The sequence below is a fragment of the Mya arenaria genome, chromosome 10 (genome assembly GCF_026914265.1).
Source record: "Mya arenaria isolate MELC-2E11 chromosome 10, ASM2691426v1".
NCBI classification, from domain to species: Eukaryota; Metazoa; Mollusca; class Bivalvia; order Myida; family Myidae; genus Mya; species Mya arenaria.
Window position 1 is genome coordinate 42321709 of NC_069131.1, and position 17336 is coordinate 42339044.

The 17336-nt window shown below is 36.3% G+C and overlaps 1 protein-coding gene across 1 annotated transcript in view; it reads left to right on the forward strand.

Moving 5' to 3' along the window:
- Positions 1–8520, forward strand: part of LOC128206667 (uncharacterized) — a 34622-nt gene extending 26102 nt beyond the window's left edge. Inside the window, exons 18-21 of the mRNA XM_052909275.1 lie at positions 567–692; positions 1397–1702; positions 3572–3646; positions 4934–8520. Coding sequence (XP_052765235.1) covers positions 567–692; positions 1397–1702; positions 3572–3646; positions 4934–5071 — 645 coding nt within the window. The 3' untranslated portion in view covers positions 5072–8520. The remainder of the gene's footprint in view (positions 1–566; positions 693–1396; positions 1703–3571; positions 3647–4933) is intronic.
- The last annotated feature ends 8816 nt before the right edge of the window (positions 8521–17336 follow it).

Below are 17336 nucleotides of genomic sequence, written 5' to 3' on the forward strand. Positions count from 1 at the left end.
AAAGAAATGCAAAAATTGAAAACTCCAAAGCATTGTATGTATTACGAAAAAGAGAAAGGACACAGCAAATTTTAATTATGAATTAAATTTAACATAAAAGTCATGGTATTCTGATAGCTGTTGTGTCTTTGTTGAAAGCTTTGGATTGCAAACACTTCTATCTTGACCATAACTCAAAGAACTGTTTCATTATTCACATGAAACTTGGGTCACATATTACTGTCCTGCAATGCCCATAACACTTGATTTAATCATTATTGAGTTATGCCCTCAGATGAAATAAGAGAGAAGCATCTGACATCTGCGTATGGTGATCATGTTTCTTAATGCTTTACAGTACAGCAAGGTTAATAAAGTATTTCTCCCTGGCAGCCAGCATAGATTTTCAATATTTATTACAGCACTGTTTGCACATGACCCATGTACTCCGTGGGTATAATGTATAACTTCCGCTACAGTGTACTATACTAGTTGGTTAAAAATCCCATCAGAGCTTTCAATGTGTTTGATTTTTCTATGTCTTTCCCACTCGAAGAAGACTGATCTAATCCTATGTTTTCTTACAGGATATCACCTTCTCTGACTGGCTGTGTATGAGTGCCCAGTGTGATAATAAAGGGCGGATAACTGCCACACCTATGAGAGATGTGCAGTATACATCTCCAGACACAAAGACATACAAGTTCAGAATGGTAATAAACTAAGTAATTAGCACAAGCCCGAAAGCCCTTCACTAGTAAAATGCTGTCCAGGCTTGTTCAAAATCTGGATTTTATTGATAATGTATTTTTAGCTTGATTGTACAGACAGTTCAAAGCTGATTTATATCATTGTAGTCTGTTCCTTGGGAAGAAATAAGTACTGGTGTCCTTCTGAAAGTCTGAGAAATAAACCTAGGTTGAGATCAAACCCACAGCTTCTTGGGTGAGTGGCGGGCACCTATACTACTAGACCACTCTCACCATGCTAAACTTTGTTGCCAAGCATCATTGTAAGAATTGGCGCGTGTTCATCCTAGTCTGATTTTGATGACTGTAACCTCCGTAGTAATCTCAATGTCGTACCTCATACACTTTTACTGCACTTTAATAATCTTATCTGTGTTCTTTTTAAGAAAATAATTTGCGGTATTGTGAAAGCTTTAGTATAAGTGCTGGCATTGCAAAAACTAACTTTGGTCATATCCAGGTATTCACACGAAACTATACATAATGATGTACACATGTTGTCAGAGACAATACTGCCAAGTTAAGCAAGGTCCAAAGCTCTTTAATGTTTGTTGAATTATGTCCTTTTTTCTGACACACTCTTCTTTTGTTTATTGTTTCCTGTAGAATGTTTCTTACCACCATTTCTTGATAGAAATAAAGCTTAAATGCAATCCTTTCCTTTTCAGAAAGTATGTGAAACTAATGTGACATTTCTTGACTCAAAGGAGGACTCGAATCAAACTCATATATGTGCTAAATGTCAAAAGAACCAATCTACTAAAAGCTTACAATCAGATAGTCAACCAAAGATCAGCCAGTCACAGAAGACTTTGGAAAATGGCCAAACAAAGGAATACAGCCAATCAGAAGAGAGCTTACAAAATAATCGTGAAAAAACTATTCAACCAGATAAAACAGATAAATGCACATGTTCAGAACAAAAAAAATCCAAACCTTGTCTGAATTATATGGAGTACGTAGATATGTATCATGTAAGTATGAGAACCTATTTGTTTTACAATGATATAGAAAAATAAGTGACCATTTCATCAAGTGACCTAGGAACAATTCTTATATTGAGGAGAAACTTCGCTCTGTTGGAAACATCTCATCGGTACAAAAACTGCTCCTTAATAGGATTCACAATTAAATGGCCCAAAGATATGTCCAGTTACACCATGTCATTTACATGTTGATAAGATTAAAAGCTTATGATTTTCAACCCATGAAAGTATATGTAACAGTTTACGGGTGTGTAAATGCTTTTATTTTATGCGATGGTAATGTGTACGTAGTATGTTCGTCCGTGCGTCTGTAAACAATTGCTTGTGAACACGATACAGTCTTCAGTTTTGATTGTATCTCGATGAAACTTGTACAGTATCTAGATATCCATTAGAACTCAGTTCCTTTCGAAAACCAGCCAGATCCGCCCATGCATGCCTAGATTATGGCCCTTGATAGTATATAAAAATGCTATTGTGTAAACACGAGCTTGAGAATACGATACAGTCTCCAGTTTTGATTGTTTCTCGATGAAACTTGTGCAGTATCTAGATATCCATTAGAGCTCGGTTCCTTTTGAAAACCAGCCAGATCCGACCATGCATGCCTAGATTATGGCCCTTGATAGTATAAAAAATGCTATTGTCAATTTGTGTAAACTCTGGCTTGTGAACACGATACAGTCTTCAGTTTTGATTGTATCTCGATGAAACTTGAACAGTATTTAGATATCCATTAGAACTCGGTTCCTTTTGAAAACAAGCCAGATTTGCCCATGCATGCCTGGATTATGGGTCTTGAAAGTATAAAAAAATACTATTTTAAGCTAAGTCTATTTTTAGCCAAGACTACATGAGCGAAGTCTATTTTTAGCCAGGTGTACATGTAAATTCGCAATTGCTTGTGAAGGTTTGTTCAAATTATGCCCCCCCTCCCCCCCCCCCCCCCCCCCCCCCCCCGGATATTGTTCCACAAGTGGTTGTTCAAATTATACCCCTTGGGTCAAAGCTGGCACTGCCTTGGGTGTCACAATTTTCCTACAGACTTATTTAAGAAATATTTTCAAAATCTTTTTGTTTCAAACCACAAGGCCCATACCTTTGAAATTTGTTGTGGAGCATCATATGATGCAATTGAAAACATTTGAAATAATGCCCCTTGGGCAAAAGCTGGCCCCACCCCTTTTGACTTACTTATTAATCTTTAAAGCTACAGTAATGAAATTTTGACCATGTGAACGGTTTTGCAAACAAGCATTAATGTTGTTCTCGGATGTCCTTGACTTTGACCGACTTTTTATTTTAAAGGCTACAGAAATGAAATTTTGACGATGAGTACAGTTTTAAAAGCAAATATTTCTTACCCTCAGAATACCTTTACTTGGCAAATATTAAAATAGTTCATGCAACTAATCTGCTTACAACACTTCCTGTCTTCAGATGTTGAACATGCAGCATTTTCAGCTAACCCAAACACTAAAAGTGAACTATATATTTGTTGCCTATTACTCAAATGTACACGCTCTGGATTGAAAATGACCACAAGAGCCATGCCAGTAGAGCATAGGCCCTTTTGGGCCTCTTGTATTAATAATAAATAGCTGTTAATCATCATGCAGCAAATTTTCAGTAAAAGCATTTTTTTTAAATGATACTGTATTTGTTCAGGATCATAATTCTAAATATTAATTATATAGAAAAAAATGGTTGTACTTTCATGGTTTTTGAATGAAATATTTTTTTTGTAATATTGCTTGTTCATTCCTATTTTTTTCTACCAAAATTTGTCAAAACAAAAAAATAAATTCATACGGCCTTCAGGAAACAATTTATATTTTGTGTTATTTTTCTCAACAGCGTCTTGATCAAGTAAGAGATGATGTAGCTGAGGCGGAGAAATATGACCAACCACCAACCTATGCTTTTAAAGCTGTAAGTTCCTTTGGTTATTAGTATTTATATTTCTGGTTTCTAGGTTAATTTTATATGCTGTTTAAAAATGGGACGTATTATTGGATGACCCATGGTGGATTGGTGGTGTCCATTGTATTTGACCACTCTCTGACTTGAATGACATTTTTTCTTTAAATCAACCAGACTTAGTTACAATGTTTAATATTTTGAACAATTTTTAAAACTAGCCTACCCCAGTAATCACTTGACAAGTCCCTGAGTTCTGCTGCTAATTGTCAAAATTGGACGAAATAGTCTTATGTCTTACTCTCTTTCTTGACGATTTCTTATTCAATTTGTAAATTTGATCAAACTTAATCTTATTTACAAAGTTAATGGGCACAAGTTTAACATTTTTCCGATCTTTACAGGGAATTATAATTATATGTTTGAACATAAGATTTCTTATAAGCCTAAAAGGTTAACATCCATGGTTAACTTAAATCGATTGATTCCCATGTACTGATGGAACCTTTCATGGGCAGATATGGCTCTGTATTTGTGTTTGCCTGCAAATCTTGACAGACACTTAAGTATTTATTTGTTTAGCCTCATAATCCACATCATGGTAACACTGTTGTTTCTGATGACTAACTTTTGAACTTGGTACGTGAATAAGTCATGATAAGGATTTGCCTCTTATTTATTTTGGGGTCAGTAGGTCAAAGATTAAGGACATTGTGACCATGATTATAAATTATACTTCTGTGCCAGGTCCCATTGAGCCCTCATTTATTGCAATGGCTTCTGTTTCAAGCCCAGTTCACTACTCATTTATTGCAGTGGCTTCTGTTTCAAGCCCAGTTCACTACTCATTTATTGCAGTGGCTTCTGTTTCAAGCCCAGTTCACTACTCATTTATTGCAGTGGCTTCTGTTTCAAGCCCAGTTCACTACTCATTTATTGCAGTGGCTTCTGTTTCAAGCCCAGTTCACTACTCATTTATTGCAGTGGCTTCTGTTTCAAGCCCAGTTCACTACTCATTTATTGCAGTGGCTTCTGTTTCAAGCCCAGTTCACTACTCATTTATTGCAGTGGCTTCTGTTTCAAGCCCAGTTCACTACCCATTTATTGCCGTGGCTTCTGTTTCAGGTCCAGTTCACCCCTCATTCATTGCAGTGGCTTCTGTTTCAGGTCCAGTTCACCCGTCATTGATTACAATGACCTACATGTATGTTCTAGGTCCCGTTCACCCCTCATTTATTACAATGACCTATGTTCCAGGTCCAAATGAACCATCATTTATTACAATGGCTTCTGTTTCAGGTCCAGTTCAATCCAAACCAGCTGCAGTGTTGTTGGTTGGCCTATGGTGGGACACAGGGCATCGTTCGCCTCGTGAACTTGTTTAACATATTCCCCGAGAAGTCAAAGTCCATGTTCACCAAGTATGAAACTGGTTGATGTCATTGATGTGTTACTCTTTGGCTATGGTGTGACTCAAAGCAATGCTTACCTCGTAAACTTGTTAAACACGTTCCTGTTGAAGTCAAAAGCCAAATTCACCGAGTTTGAAATTGGTTGATGGTATTTATGTGTTACTGTTTCGCTTAAAGTTGAGCTCAAGGAATTGTAAGCCTCAGGAGTTTGTTTAAGGAAAGACAATTCTGGAACCGTCGAAGGTCAAATCACTGTTGGAAATGGGATGGAACCAGTAACGTGTTGGTACTGGTGAATCTATGATGATGAGTGTATTTATGTAAAGCAGTGAAAGGCCAAATTGACACATTTTGAAAAGGGATGATATTATTGCTTAAAAGTTGATCTGGGGGCATTGCATCACGAGGAATATGGTTTCATGAATTTGTGGATGCATTGAAGGCCTTACTGACACTGTATGCAAAGGGGTGATATTATTGTTTTTGTGCTACTCGTTTGCTCAGGGCATTGTATGACTAGAAAAACCTAAATGTGGTTGAATTTACCAATGAATATGTTACAAGATCAGTCAAAACACAGGTAGAAATGGGATGGTTTTATTGTGTTACAGTTTGGCTCCAGGTTTACCATAGGGCATTGTTTTGTGTGAATAACAACAACACATAGGTCTGGAGCAGCCAAACTGACATTATGAACCAGGATGATTTACATACTTGTGTTATTCGCTGCCTTAGAGGTGGGTTCAGGGCATGGTACTTATAGAAAAAAAAACACAACAGCTGAATGTATTTCATGAAGTGTCGAATGCCAAACTGACACAGTATTAAAGGGACAAAATATAGGTTACACTTGATCGGTGCAAAATTATTTATTTTTGTTTAATGCATTATTATGTGTAACCCATTGACATGAATTATCAAATCAAAGTATATATGTGATTTATGTACAGATAAGCAATAAAATTGACACTTTTGAAAGATGCACTCTTACTCCCAGATAAGATTTACCACATTAAATAATATTGTTTTGAAATTCCCAAAAAGGATGAATACATGTTGAAAACAATTGTTCTTATGAAGGATACCATGTTTAATTTGAAAGACATGAGCATTTTTATGAAGGATACCGTGTTTAATTTAAAAGAAATGAGCATAAAATACGGTATTTCTACCTTATGAGACTATAGTAGATCACAGTAAATCTTTTAGCATTCACCAATCATTTAATATTTTTGGGCTTTCTACTATTAAATACAAGGTTACAATCTTGTTATCAGTAATTAATATTTTCCATAAATGCATTATTTAGTAAGTTAAGTTCAAGGTTTATCAGTCAAAATTGATGTTTGTTTTACATGTGTATGTATTGATTTAGAATAAGAGTGTCACTTTAAGGTGGGGAATTCGTGGCCTCGTATCTATAAATTAAAAATCCCATTTATGAAGGCTAATACTTCTTTAGCTGTACACATATCATATGCTTTTTGTTTTGTCTTTTGCGCCTTTATTTAAGATGATGGCACTAATGGCTTTTAATTCATTTTCATGCATCCATTTGTGCTAACTGAAGACAGATTGCATGTTTTAAATTGTTGTTATAACTAAAGTTCTCTATTTTGGCATGGAGGAGACTGATTTTAAGAATGGTGACTAACTAAATTCTCTTGTGCTTCTTCGTGGCTAGCTCAATTTTATTTTGTCCAATGGGATGGCAGTTTTTTTTCAAATCTATATTACAATCAATTTCTTATATCAGGGGTCAGCTGTGATTGATTTTAATCAGGGGAATCGGGAGATTTAAACCAGAGGCTTGGCAATTTAACAAAATATAATCTCAAACACTATCCTGGTTTTAGGGTTAAGTATGCAGTGACCAAATTATGAGACTTCTTGAATTAACCCATTTATTTTGATACAGTTAACCTATAACCATTACTTAAAAATGTTAAGGTTTATGTGATACTGTCACACTGAGAACGTCAAAGTTTGTAAAATTAAAAAAAACAAGCACACATTGTCTTTATCAGAACTTTGTTATGAAGTGGTTTACATTTGTATACAGCAGCCAGTACAAGTCACATGATTCTGTTTTGTGTCTGAAGGTAATGTAAAAAGATTGTTAGTTTGTACTTTTTTTAAAAAGACGTTGTTTTTTTGTGAAGAATAACTTTCTATTTTGTCTATTTTTAGCTCGACTATTCGAAGAATAAGGAGAGCTATACTACTTGCCCAAGCGTCGGCGTCTGCTTCAGCGTCACACCTTGGTTAAGGTTTTGCATGTAAGTACACCAAAGTCCAACCTACTTAATTAACCAAGTTAGATAACTCTAATTTGCATTTAATGGAAATAATTGCCCTTTATTATTTGACTTTGAAATTCTGGTTAAGGTTTTGCATGTAAGCACACATAGGTTAATATCTCAGCAACTGCTTGATGTATTGCATTGAGACTTTATACAATGGTACTCAACCAACCAACCTACTCAATTAACCAAGTTATACAATGGTACTCGACCACCCAACCTACTTGAATAACCAAGTTATACAATGGTACTCGACCACCCAACCTACTTGAATAACCAAGTTATACAATGGTACTCGACCACCCAACCTACTTGAATAACCAAGTTATACAATGGTACTCGACCACCCAACCTACTTGAATAACAAGTTATACAATGGTACTCAACCACCCAACCTACTTGAATAACCAAGTTATACAATGGTACTCAACCACCCAACCTACTTGAATAACCAAGTTATACAATGGTACTCAACCACCCAACCTACTTGAATAACCAAGTTAGATAACTGTATTTTGCAAATAATGGCCCTTTATTATTGGTCATAGAAATTCTGGTTAAAATTTTGCATGTAACAACATTTATGTTAATATCTCGGCAAATACATCATGTATTGCATTGAAATCTAATCTATTTTTACAGTGATCCATGTTTAGCCAAAACTTTTTAATCCTTACACTGAAAAGCGGCGGAATAGTTGAACCCGCTGTCTCTGTGACAGCTCTTGTTAAGTACATGCTAACCAATCTTTTGTTTTGTGATCTACATAATATTTTGTATTATAAACTACTTACAAACTAGGCCAGCCACTGTTTATATCTACCGCTTCAACTGATTAAAATCAATTGACTGCCGATTTACTGAAATAAATGTAATGGAAAACTTGAGAAATACTGCATTCTCATTAGACAAAATATTCACTTGTGTTGTTTTGTTAAAGATCTCTCAAGGTCTATGAAGATTGAATTGATACTTTACAAACTCTTTTGACAGAAACTATTAGTTGTTTACGACCATGTGTGTTGCAATGAGCGTGCATGTTTACAAGATGTCTGCTTTAACTAGCATTGTACATTGTGTTGGAAGTGCAATAATGTTTTAACCTCTCATTATGGGTAACATTTTCATCAATTTTATATAATTTATTATGAATAAACAATACAACAGAAATCATTTGTGTTTGTGTGGGCTTACAAACACCCTCGTTCGGAGCCTTTCACGAAAAGTGTTGACGGTATTGAATTTCATATACAGATGGTTATCACTGAGAAGTGCAATACACTGGACCTATAACTCTGGCTGAATTATTTTATGAGTTATTGCCCTTAGGTAATTTTCATACTTATCTTTGTCCGGATCAATAGGTATTGACTTTAAACTTCATATATACGGAAACCTCCCAATCTAATAACCTGCCAAAAGCATGACATTTTCAAATAAAATAACCTGCTGAAGACATGACATTTTATCAATCAAACAACCTGGCAAATGCATGACATTTTCCAATCAAATTACCAGGCAAAAGCATGACATTTTCCAATCAAATAACCTGTTAAAAAGCATGACATTTTTCAACCAAATAACCTGTTAAAAAGCATGACATTTTCCAATCAAATAACCTGTTAAAAAGCATGACATTTTCCAATCAAATAACCTGTTAAAAAGCATGACATTTTTCAACCAAATAACCTGTTAAAAAGCATGACATTTTTCAATCAAATAACCTGTTAAAAAGCATGACATTTTTCAATCAAATAACCTGTTAAAAAGCATGACATTTTCCAATCAAATAACCTGTTAAAAAGCATGACATTTTTCAACCAAATAACCTGTTAAAAAGCATGGCATTGTCCAATCAAACAACCTGGCAAAAGCATGGCATTTTCCAATCAATTTACCTGGCAAAGGCATGACATTGTCCAATCAAATAACCTGGCAAAACATGACATTTGCGAACCAAATAACCTGGCAAAAACATGATATTTGCGAACCAAATAACCTGGCAAAAACATGGCAATCTGCAATCAAATAACCTGGCAAAAACATGGCAATTTGCAATCAAATAACCTGGCAAAAACATGACAATTTGCGAACCAGATAACCTGGCAAAAACATGACAATTCGCAAACCAGATAACCTGGCAAAAACATGACAATTTGCAATCAAATAACCTGGCAAAACATGACATTTGCGAACCAGATAACCTGGCAAAAACATGACAATTTGCAATCAAATAACCTGGCAAAAACATGGCATTTGCGAACCAGATAACCTGGCAAAAACATGACAATTTGCAATCAAATAACCTGGCAAAACATGGCATTTGCGAACCAAATAACCTGGCACAAACATGACATTTGCGAACCGATAACCTGGCAAAAACTTGACAATTTGCAATCAAATAACCTGGCAAAACATGACAATTTGCAATCAAATAACCTGGCAAAACATGACATTTGCGAACCAAATAACCTGGCAAAAACATGACATTTGCGAACCAGATAACCTGGCAAAAACATGACATTTGCGAATCAAATAACCTGGCAAAACATGACATTTGCGAATCAAATAACCTGGCAAAACATGACATTTGCGAATCAAATAACCTGGCAAAACATGACATTTGCGAATCAAATAACCTGGCAAAACATGACATTTGCGAACCAGATAACCTGGCAAAAACATGACAATTTGCAATCAAATAACCTGGCAAAACATGACATTTGCGAACCAAATAACCTGGCACAAACATGACATTTGCGAACCGATAACCTGGCAAAAACATGACAATTTGCGAACCAGATAACCTGGCAAAACATGACATTTGCGAACCAGATAACCTGGCAAAAACATGACAATTTGCAATCAAATAACCTGGCAAAACATGACATTTGCGAACCAGATAACCTGGCACAAACATGACATTTGCGAACCGATAACCTGGCAAAAACATGACAATTTGCGAACCAGATAACCTGGCAAAACATGACATTTGCGAACCAGATAACCTGGCAAAAACATGACATTTGCGAACCAGATAACCTGGCAAAAACATGACAATTTGCGAACCAGATAACCTGGCAAAAACATGACAATTTGCAATCAGATAACTAAGGAAGCGCATGACAACCTCGATCAAATAATCTGGCAAAAGCATGACAACTTAAAAACTAGTTCACTATGGAAATTAAGTTACTTTGTGTTAGTAAGAAGTGCGAATCATTAATATAGATTTTATTAATTTAAAGTCGGCAAGGCAAGATCGCAGAGCTTTTTAACGTCAATTTTTCAGCATGATGTAACTATTAAACTACAGGTTTGGTGTAACAGCTAAAAAGAAGAATGATATTATGAAAGATACTGAATAAGGTCATCTGAAGGCATATACTAAAAATAGGATCAGATGCATATAAGACTCGATAAGAGAGATACATTACATTCACATTAAACAAATAATAGACATGTAACATTTAAATATGGTTGAAAAACATTAAGTTACAAAACTAAGGTACTATTTGTATAAGTGATCAAAATATAATCAGCAATTATGCAAATTTATAATCGAGTTAACTCATTCAGGAATCACGTGCCCTAAAGGGGTTCTCACATGGGTCATCAACAAGAAATTTACTTTGACGATTAAGGGGGGGGGGACCCCCCAAACCCCCCTTAACCCGTCCAGGCTTACTTGACCAAAATGCATCATTTCGGACTAGGAAGTGTTAAAAATTTCATTGGTAAGTACCACAACCCCTCTGCCAAATCTATAAACCAAATAACTTTCGGTTCGGAGGGAGGGTCGCTAGTCAAAAGGTTACGCCCCTTAGATATGCCCCCTCTTATGTCAAATCCTTGAACCGCTCCTGATCGCCAAACCGAAGCTGAGGAAACACTCAAGAAAAGGACGGCGTTTACCGTAAGAAACCTTGGTATCTATAAAAGTGTTCGCAATGTTCCAACGCCTGATCGGAGAAAGCTGAGGATGTTATAACATCACCACTTGCGTATCCTGTTCAGATGCCTGAACTATTTTAAGAACAAATATATCGATTGAACAGCCTTTCGACATCATTGAAAGAGAATAACTTGAAATTATCACATGAGACATGGTGTTTTTTATTATTGACGAGAAACTCGGGTTTTACCATGCAATGCAGAAGGAATACGAACAGGTCCTTGTTAGCGAAATGGCCAACTCCGCAAAAAGCTGGTAAGCGAAGACCGTTGTCGCATATTGAGGATATTACATATCATATTTAATCAATAATTTCCCGAACATAACAAAGGAAAGCAGAAAGTGCAGAAGACTGGATTTGGTCGAATACAGAAAAAGACGTTTATATGTAATTGAAAATCGGAAGAAGAAATCGACACGACCACCAGAATTGAGCAACCCACATCTTACCTGACAATTTGAATTAAATACTACGCAATAATGAGCAATTTATGTAAAAAGCTAAAGGAATTGGTTTGTAAAATGCACTTTTTACGGATTTCTTTTTTTACGGAATAAAGTGAAGCAAATCATTAGGAGTGTTAAAACGTAGATACTGACTGCTAGAACCCTTCAATAAATGTTGATGTATGCTTAACTATTGTCGTTGAAGTCCACAATTTTGGAAGACGTTACTTACGCGATTCAACAAATAGTTGAAGCGTGTTAGGTTGATTGACATTATCACGTGGTGCTACCAATGTTTTCAATAAAGGTTTCAATATCCGTTAGCTTAATATGCGCCCTGTGGGCGAGTGGACAAGGTATCGGGTTTCTATTTTATTCTTGCCTGTACCGGCGTGGGTTCAGTCCCCACTACAACTGCGTTTTTGTTATACTTTATTGTATAATAAAAAAATAATTAATTTATAATATAAGTGTTTTCAGATGCATAACCGGGAAGAATTTTCGCTTTTTTCCTTGTGACATGATAATTTAATATGCTTTGGAGGAAAAACAACGCAAAAGCGAATCAAGTCATATTAATTCGCAAAATACAACAGCGGAAAAATCTATTTCAAGCTTTCCGAATACAAACTCTCACAGGAAATACCGTAAATATGGTGCATTCTGACAGATTCCCTTGAAAAACAATTTTTGTAAAGACGTTTCTTCAAATTTCCAGCACCAAATTGAAATTTATGCTTTTAATTATTGGGTAATGTTTTGCTTTGACGTTCGTATTTCCAGACGATTTCGCAAAACAATTTCAATGTTGACACATGTGTTAGCATGTGTTCAGAATTGGATATCAAAATTTAAACTTTCATTTTAAGGGCCTTCCACAATGCAAAATGGGCGGGGAAGGTAAAAAATTAAAACGTTTCAAAAGTTTCATGTTTTATTTAATTTTGAGAAACTATCTTTAGGAGTAAAACATATATTCTTGGGGACATGTTTTGGGGAAGTAAGGAGTTAAATAAATTTTACAGACGAATATTTTATCACAGTTTGGATCAAAAAGCATTCACATTCTTTGGGAGAAGTCTGTCTACATTATTACTTTGTTTTTGTGTCAAAATGCCACAGACTACCTAATCAATAATGTCTTGAGAGTTCTTGATGATATCTTTTCACATAAGACATTTTTTTTAAAAAGGCAAATAGTGAATGAAATTTATTTCCTGGTTCATTTAAGGAATGAAAGTTGAGGTGTAAATATTTAATATTGAACCTCAAAACTAAATAAAAATTGATTTTTTTAACATTTTAAATTTTGTTCCTTCAAACGACGTTTGCATTGTGGCCGGCCCTTAAGTAATCGTATAACTATGTTGTTGACAAATGCATCATGTGTGTTTGACGTCGTTAATTCCAGCGAGCGCTTCTCAAGAAAGTAGTAAAAAGCATTGTTCAGGTCTTGTGATCATATTCGTTCAGTATTTTGGAAGATTTCTGCCATTTCGTGTGGGTGTGTATTTGTTGCGAAAATGCGAAATTCGACCACACGAAAAGGTGCAAAATCGAGAGCAAAATAATGCGATACATGTATAGCCGCCAACGCAAAAGTTGACTCATATTTGTGTTTGCCATCGGATTTGGTGGCATTTCGACGGTTGGCTTCCCCAACAAACTACTAGTTTGTCCTTCTAGCGCGTCTCAAGTGTATTCTCGTTGGCGGTATTTGCCTTTCCGAAGAGCCGCCGACACGAAATGGCAGAAATCAGGTATTATAGTTCGGCGATCTCAAAATGCGCTGTATGTGCGCAAAAACCCATACACTTAAAACGTTATGGTCATTGTCATAATAACATACTAATGTAGAATAATGTGTGATAAGCCATAAAGAAGGATGTGCATAGAAATAGTTTCCAATTTTAACTGTCAGTAGATTGATGTATGGATTCCCCCCCCCCCCCTTTAGTTAGGTTTGAACTATTTGTTTATGTACACTGGCTGTGGAGAAAACACATATACTACTTATACACCTAATCTACATAAAATATAATATCATAATATAGCTGTGTGAAGTTAGATAAACATACGACATTGGACATTAAAAATGAATGTCGTGCTAGCACGACATTGGACATTGGACATTCAAAATCGAATGTTGTGCTGGCACGACATTGGACATTGGACATTCAAAATTGAGAGTCGTGTTGGCACGACATTGGATATTGGACATTCAAAAATGAATGTCGTGCCAGCACGGCATTGGACATTGGGATTTCAAAAATGAATGTCGTGCCAGCACGGCATTGGACATTGGGATTTCAAAAATGAATGTCGTGCAAGCACGACATTGGACATTGGACATTCAAAATCGAATGTTGTGCTGGCATGACATTGGACATTCAAAATCGAATGTTGTGCTGGCACGACATTGGACATTGGATATTCAAAAGTGAAAGTCGTGCTGGCATGACATTGGACATTCAAAATCGAATGTTGTGCTGGCACGACATTGGACATTGGATATTCAAAAGTGAAAGTCGTGCTGGCATGACATTGGACATTCAAAATCGAATGTTGTGCCAGCACGGCATTGGACATTGGGATTTCAAAAATGAATGTCGTGCCAGCACGGCATTGGACATTGGGATTTCAAAAATGAATGTCGTGCAAGCACGACATTGGACATTGGACATTCAAAATCGAATGTTGTGCTGGCACGACATTGGATATTCAAAAGTGAAAGTCGTGCTGGCATGACATTGGACATTCAAAATCGAATGTTGTGCTGGCACGACATTGGACATTGGATATTCAAAAGTGAAAGTCGTGCTGGCATGACATTGGACATTCAAAATCGAATGTTGTGCTGGCACGACATTGGACATTGGACATTCAAAATCGAATGTTGTGCTGGCACGACATTGGACATTGGACATTCAAAATCGAATGTTGTGCTGGCACGACATTGGTCATTGGACATTCATAAGTGAAAGTCGTGCTGGCATGACATTGGACTTTCATTTTTGAATGTCCAATGTCCAATGTCGTGCCAGCACGACTTTCACTTTTGAATGTCCAATGTCCAATGTCGTGCCAGCACAACATTCGATTTTGAATGTCCAATGTCCAATGTCGTGCCAGAACAACATTCGATTTTGAATGTCCAATGTCCAATGTCGTATGTTTAGCTAACTTCACACAGCTTCATAATATCTTATTTCACTATTTCTGACTGATTCTCTCACCTCTGGGAAAATTGTTATCGTAAGCTCATTAACGTATAATTACTATTTAAAAATATTGCAATGTCGAAGGAACTGTTTCATTGTGCCAAATGGCGGTCATAAATCGTTTTGAAAATTTCCTGATTACCCTTCTATTTACAATCTGAGTCTTCATATTCTTATTGATATTTGTTCAATTTAATGAGTGAAATGACTCCGCCCCAACATGCAATCTGAATGAGTCTTTTAATTTCTTCTATCACAGGTAATTTTTCTGTGTACCAAAAAAATTCAATAAGCACCCAAATTCATATGCCTATTTCTTAAGTCTCAATTTAAATATGAACTAGCAATAATATGTCTAAAATTAGTTTATTCAGACATTCGGAGATTGCATGTTGTTCAAAATTTAAAGTTAGTTCTGCAATTATGATACAAAAGGTAATTTTATCGTTACCAGGGATATTGCCAATGTATCTCGGATATATGTATACTGTTGCAAGTCTGATACACAAGGGTTTTCTACTATCGCAACTCTGATGCACAAGGGTTTATACTGTTGCAAGTCTGATACACAAGGGTTTTTTACTATCGCAAGTCTGATACACAAGGTTTTTCTACTATCGCAACTCTGATGCACAAGGGTTTTCTACTATCGCAACTCTGATACACAAGGGTTTTCTACTATCGCAACTCGGATACACAAGATTTTGTACTATCGCAACTCTGATACACAAGGTTTTGTACTATCGCAACTCTGATACACAAGGGTTTTAACTATCGCAACTCTGATACACAAGGGTTTTCTACTATCGCAACACTGATACACAAGGGTTTTCTACTATCGCAACTCTGATACTCAAGGGTTTTCTACTATCGCAACTCTGATACACAAGATTCTGTACTATCGCAACTCTGATACACAAGGTTTTGTACTATCGCAACTCTGATTCACAAGGGTTTTTACTATCGCAACTCTGATGCACAAGGTTTTGTACTATCGCAACTCTGATACACAAGGGTTTTTACTATCGCAACTCTGATACTCAAGGTTTGTTTACTATCGCAACTCTGATGCACAATATTTTGTACTATCGCAACTCTGATGCACAAGGTTTTGTACTATCGCAACTCTGATACTCAAGGGTTTTTACTATCGCAACTCTGATACACAAGGTTTGTTTACTATCGCAACTCTGATACTCAAGGGTTTTTACTATCGCAACTCTGATACACAAGGTTTGTTTACTATCGCAACTCTGATACTCAAGGTTTTCTACTATCGCAACTCTGATGCACAAGGGTTTTGTACTATCGCAACTCTGATGCACAAGGTTTTTACTATCGCAACTCTGATGCACAAGATTTTGTACTATCGCAACTCTGATGCACAAGATTTTGTACTATCGCAACTCTGATGCACAAGGTTTTTACTATCGCAACTCTGATGCACAAGATTTTGTACTATCGCAACTCTGATGCACAAGGTTTTTACTATCGCAACTCTGATGCACAAGATTTTGTACTATCGCAACTCTGATGCACAAGATTTTGTACTATCGCAACTCTGATGCACAAGGTTTTCTACTATCGCAACTCTGATACACAAGGGTTTTTACTATCGCAACTCTGATACACAAGGGTTTTTACTATCGCAACTCTGATGCACAAGGTTTTCTACTATCGCAACTCTGATACACAAGGTTTTCTACCATCGCAACTCTGATGCACAAGGTTTTTACTATCGCAACTCTGATGCACAAGATTTTGTACTATCGCAACTCTGATGCACAAGGTTTTCTACTATCGCAACTCTGATGCACAAGGTTTTTACTATCGCAACTCTGATGCACAAGATTTTGTACTATCGCAACTCTGATGCACAAGGTTTTTACTATCGCAACTCTGATACACAAGGGTTTTCTACTATCGCAACTCGGATACACAAGGGTTTTCTACTATCGCAACTCTGATACACAAGGTTTTCTACTATCGCAACTCTGATACACAAGGGTTTTTACTATCGCAACTCTGATACACAAGGGTTTTTTACTATCGCAACTCTGATGCACAAGGTTTTGTACTATCGCAACTCTGATACACAAGGGTTTTGTACTATCGCAACTCTGATACACAAGGGTTTATTACTATCGCAACTCTGATACACAAGGGTTTTCTACTATCGCAACTCGGATACACAAGGGTTTTGTACTATCGCAACTCTGATACACAAGGGTTTTGTACTATCGCAACTCTGATACACAAGGGTTTTCTACTATCGCAACTCTGATACACAAGGGTTTTTACTATCGCAACTCTGATACACAAGGGTTGTTTACTATCGCAACTATGATGCACAAGGTTTTGTAC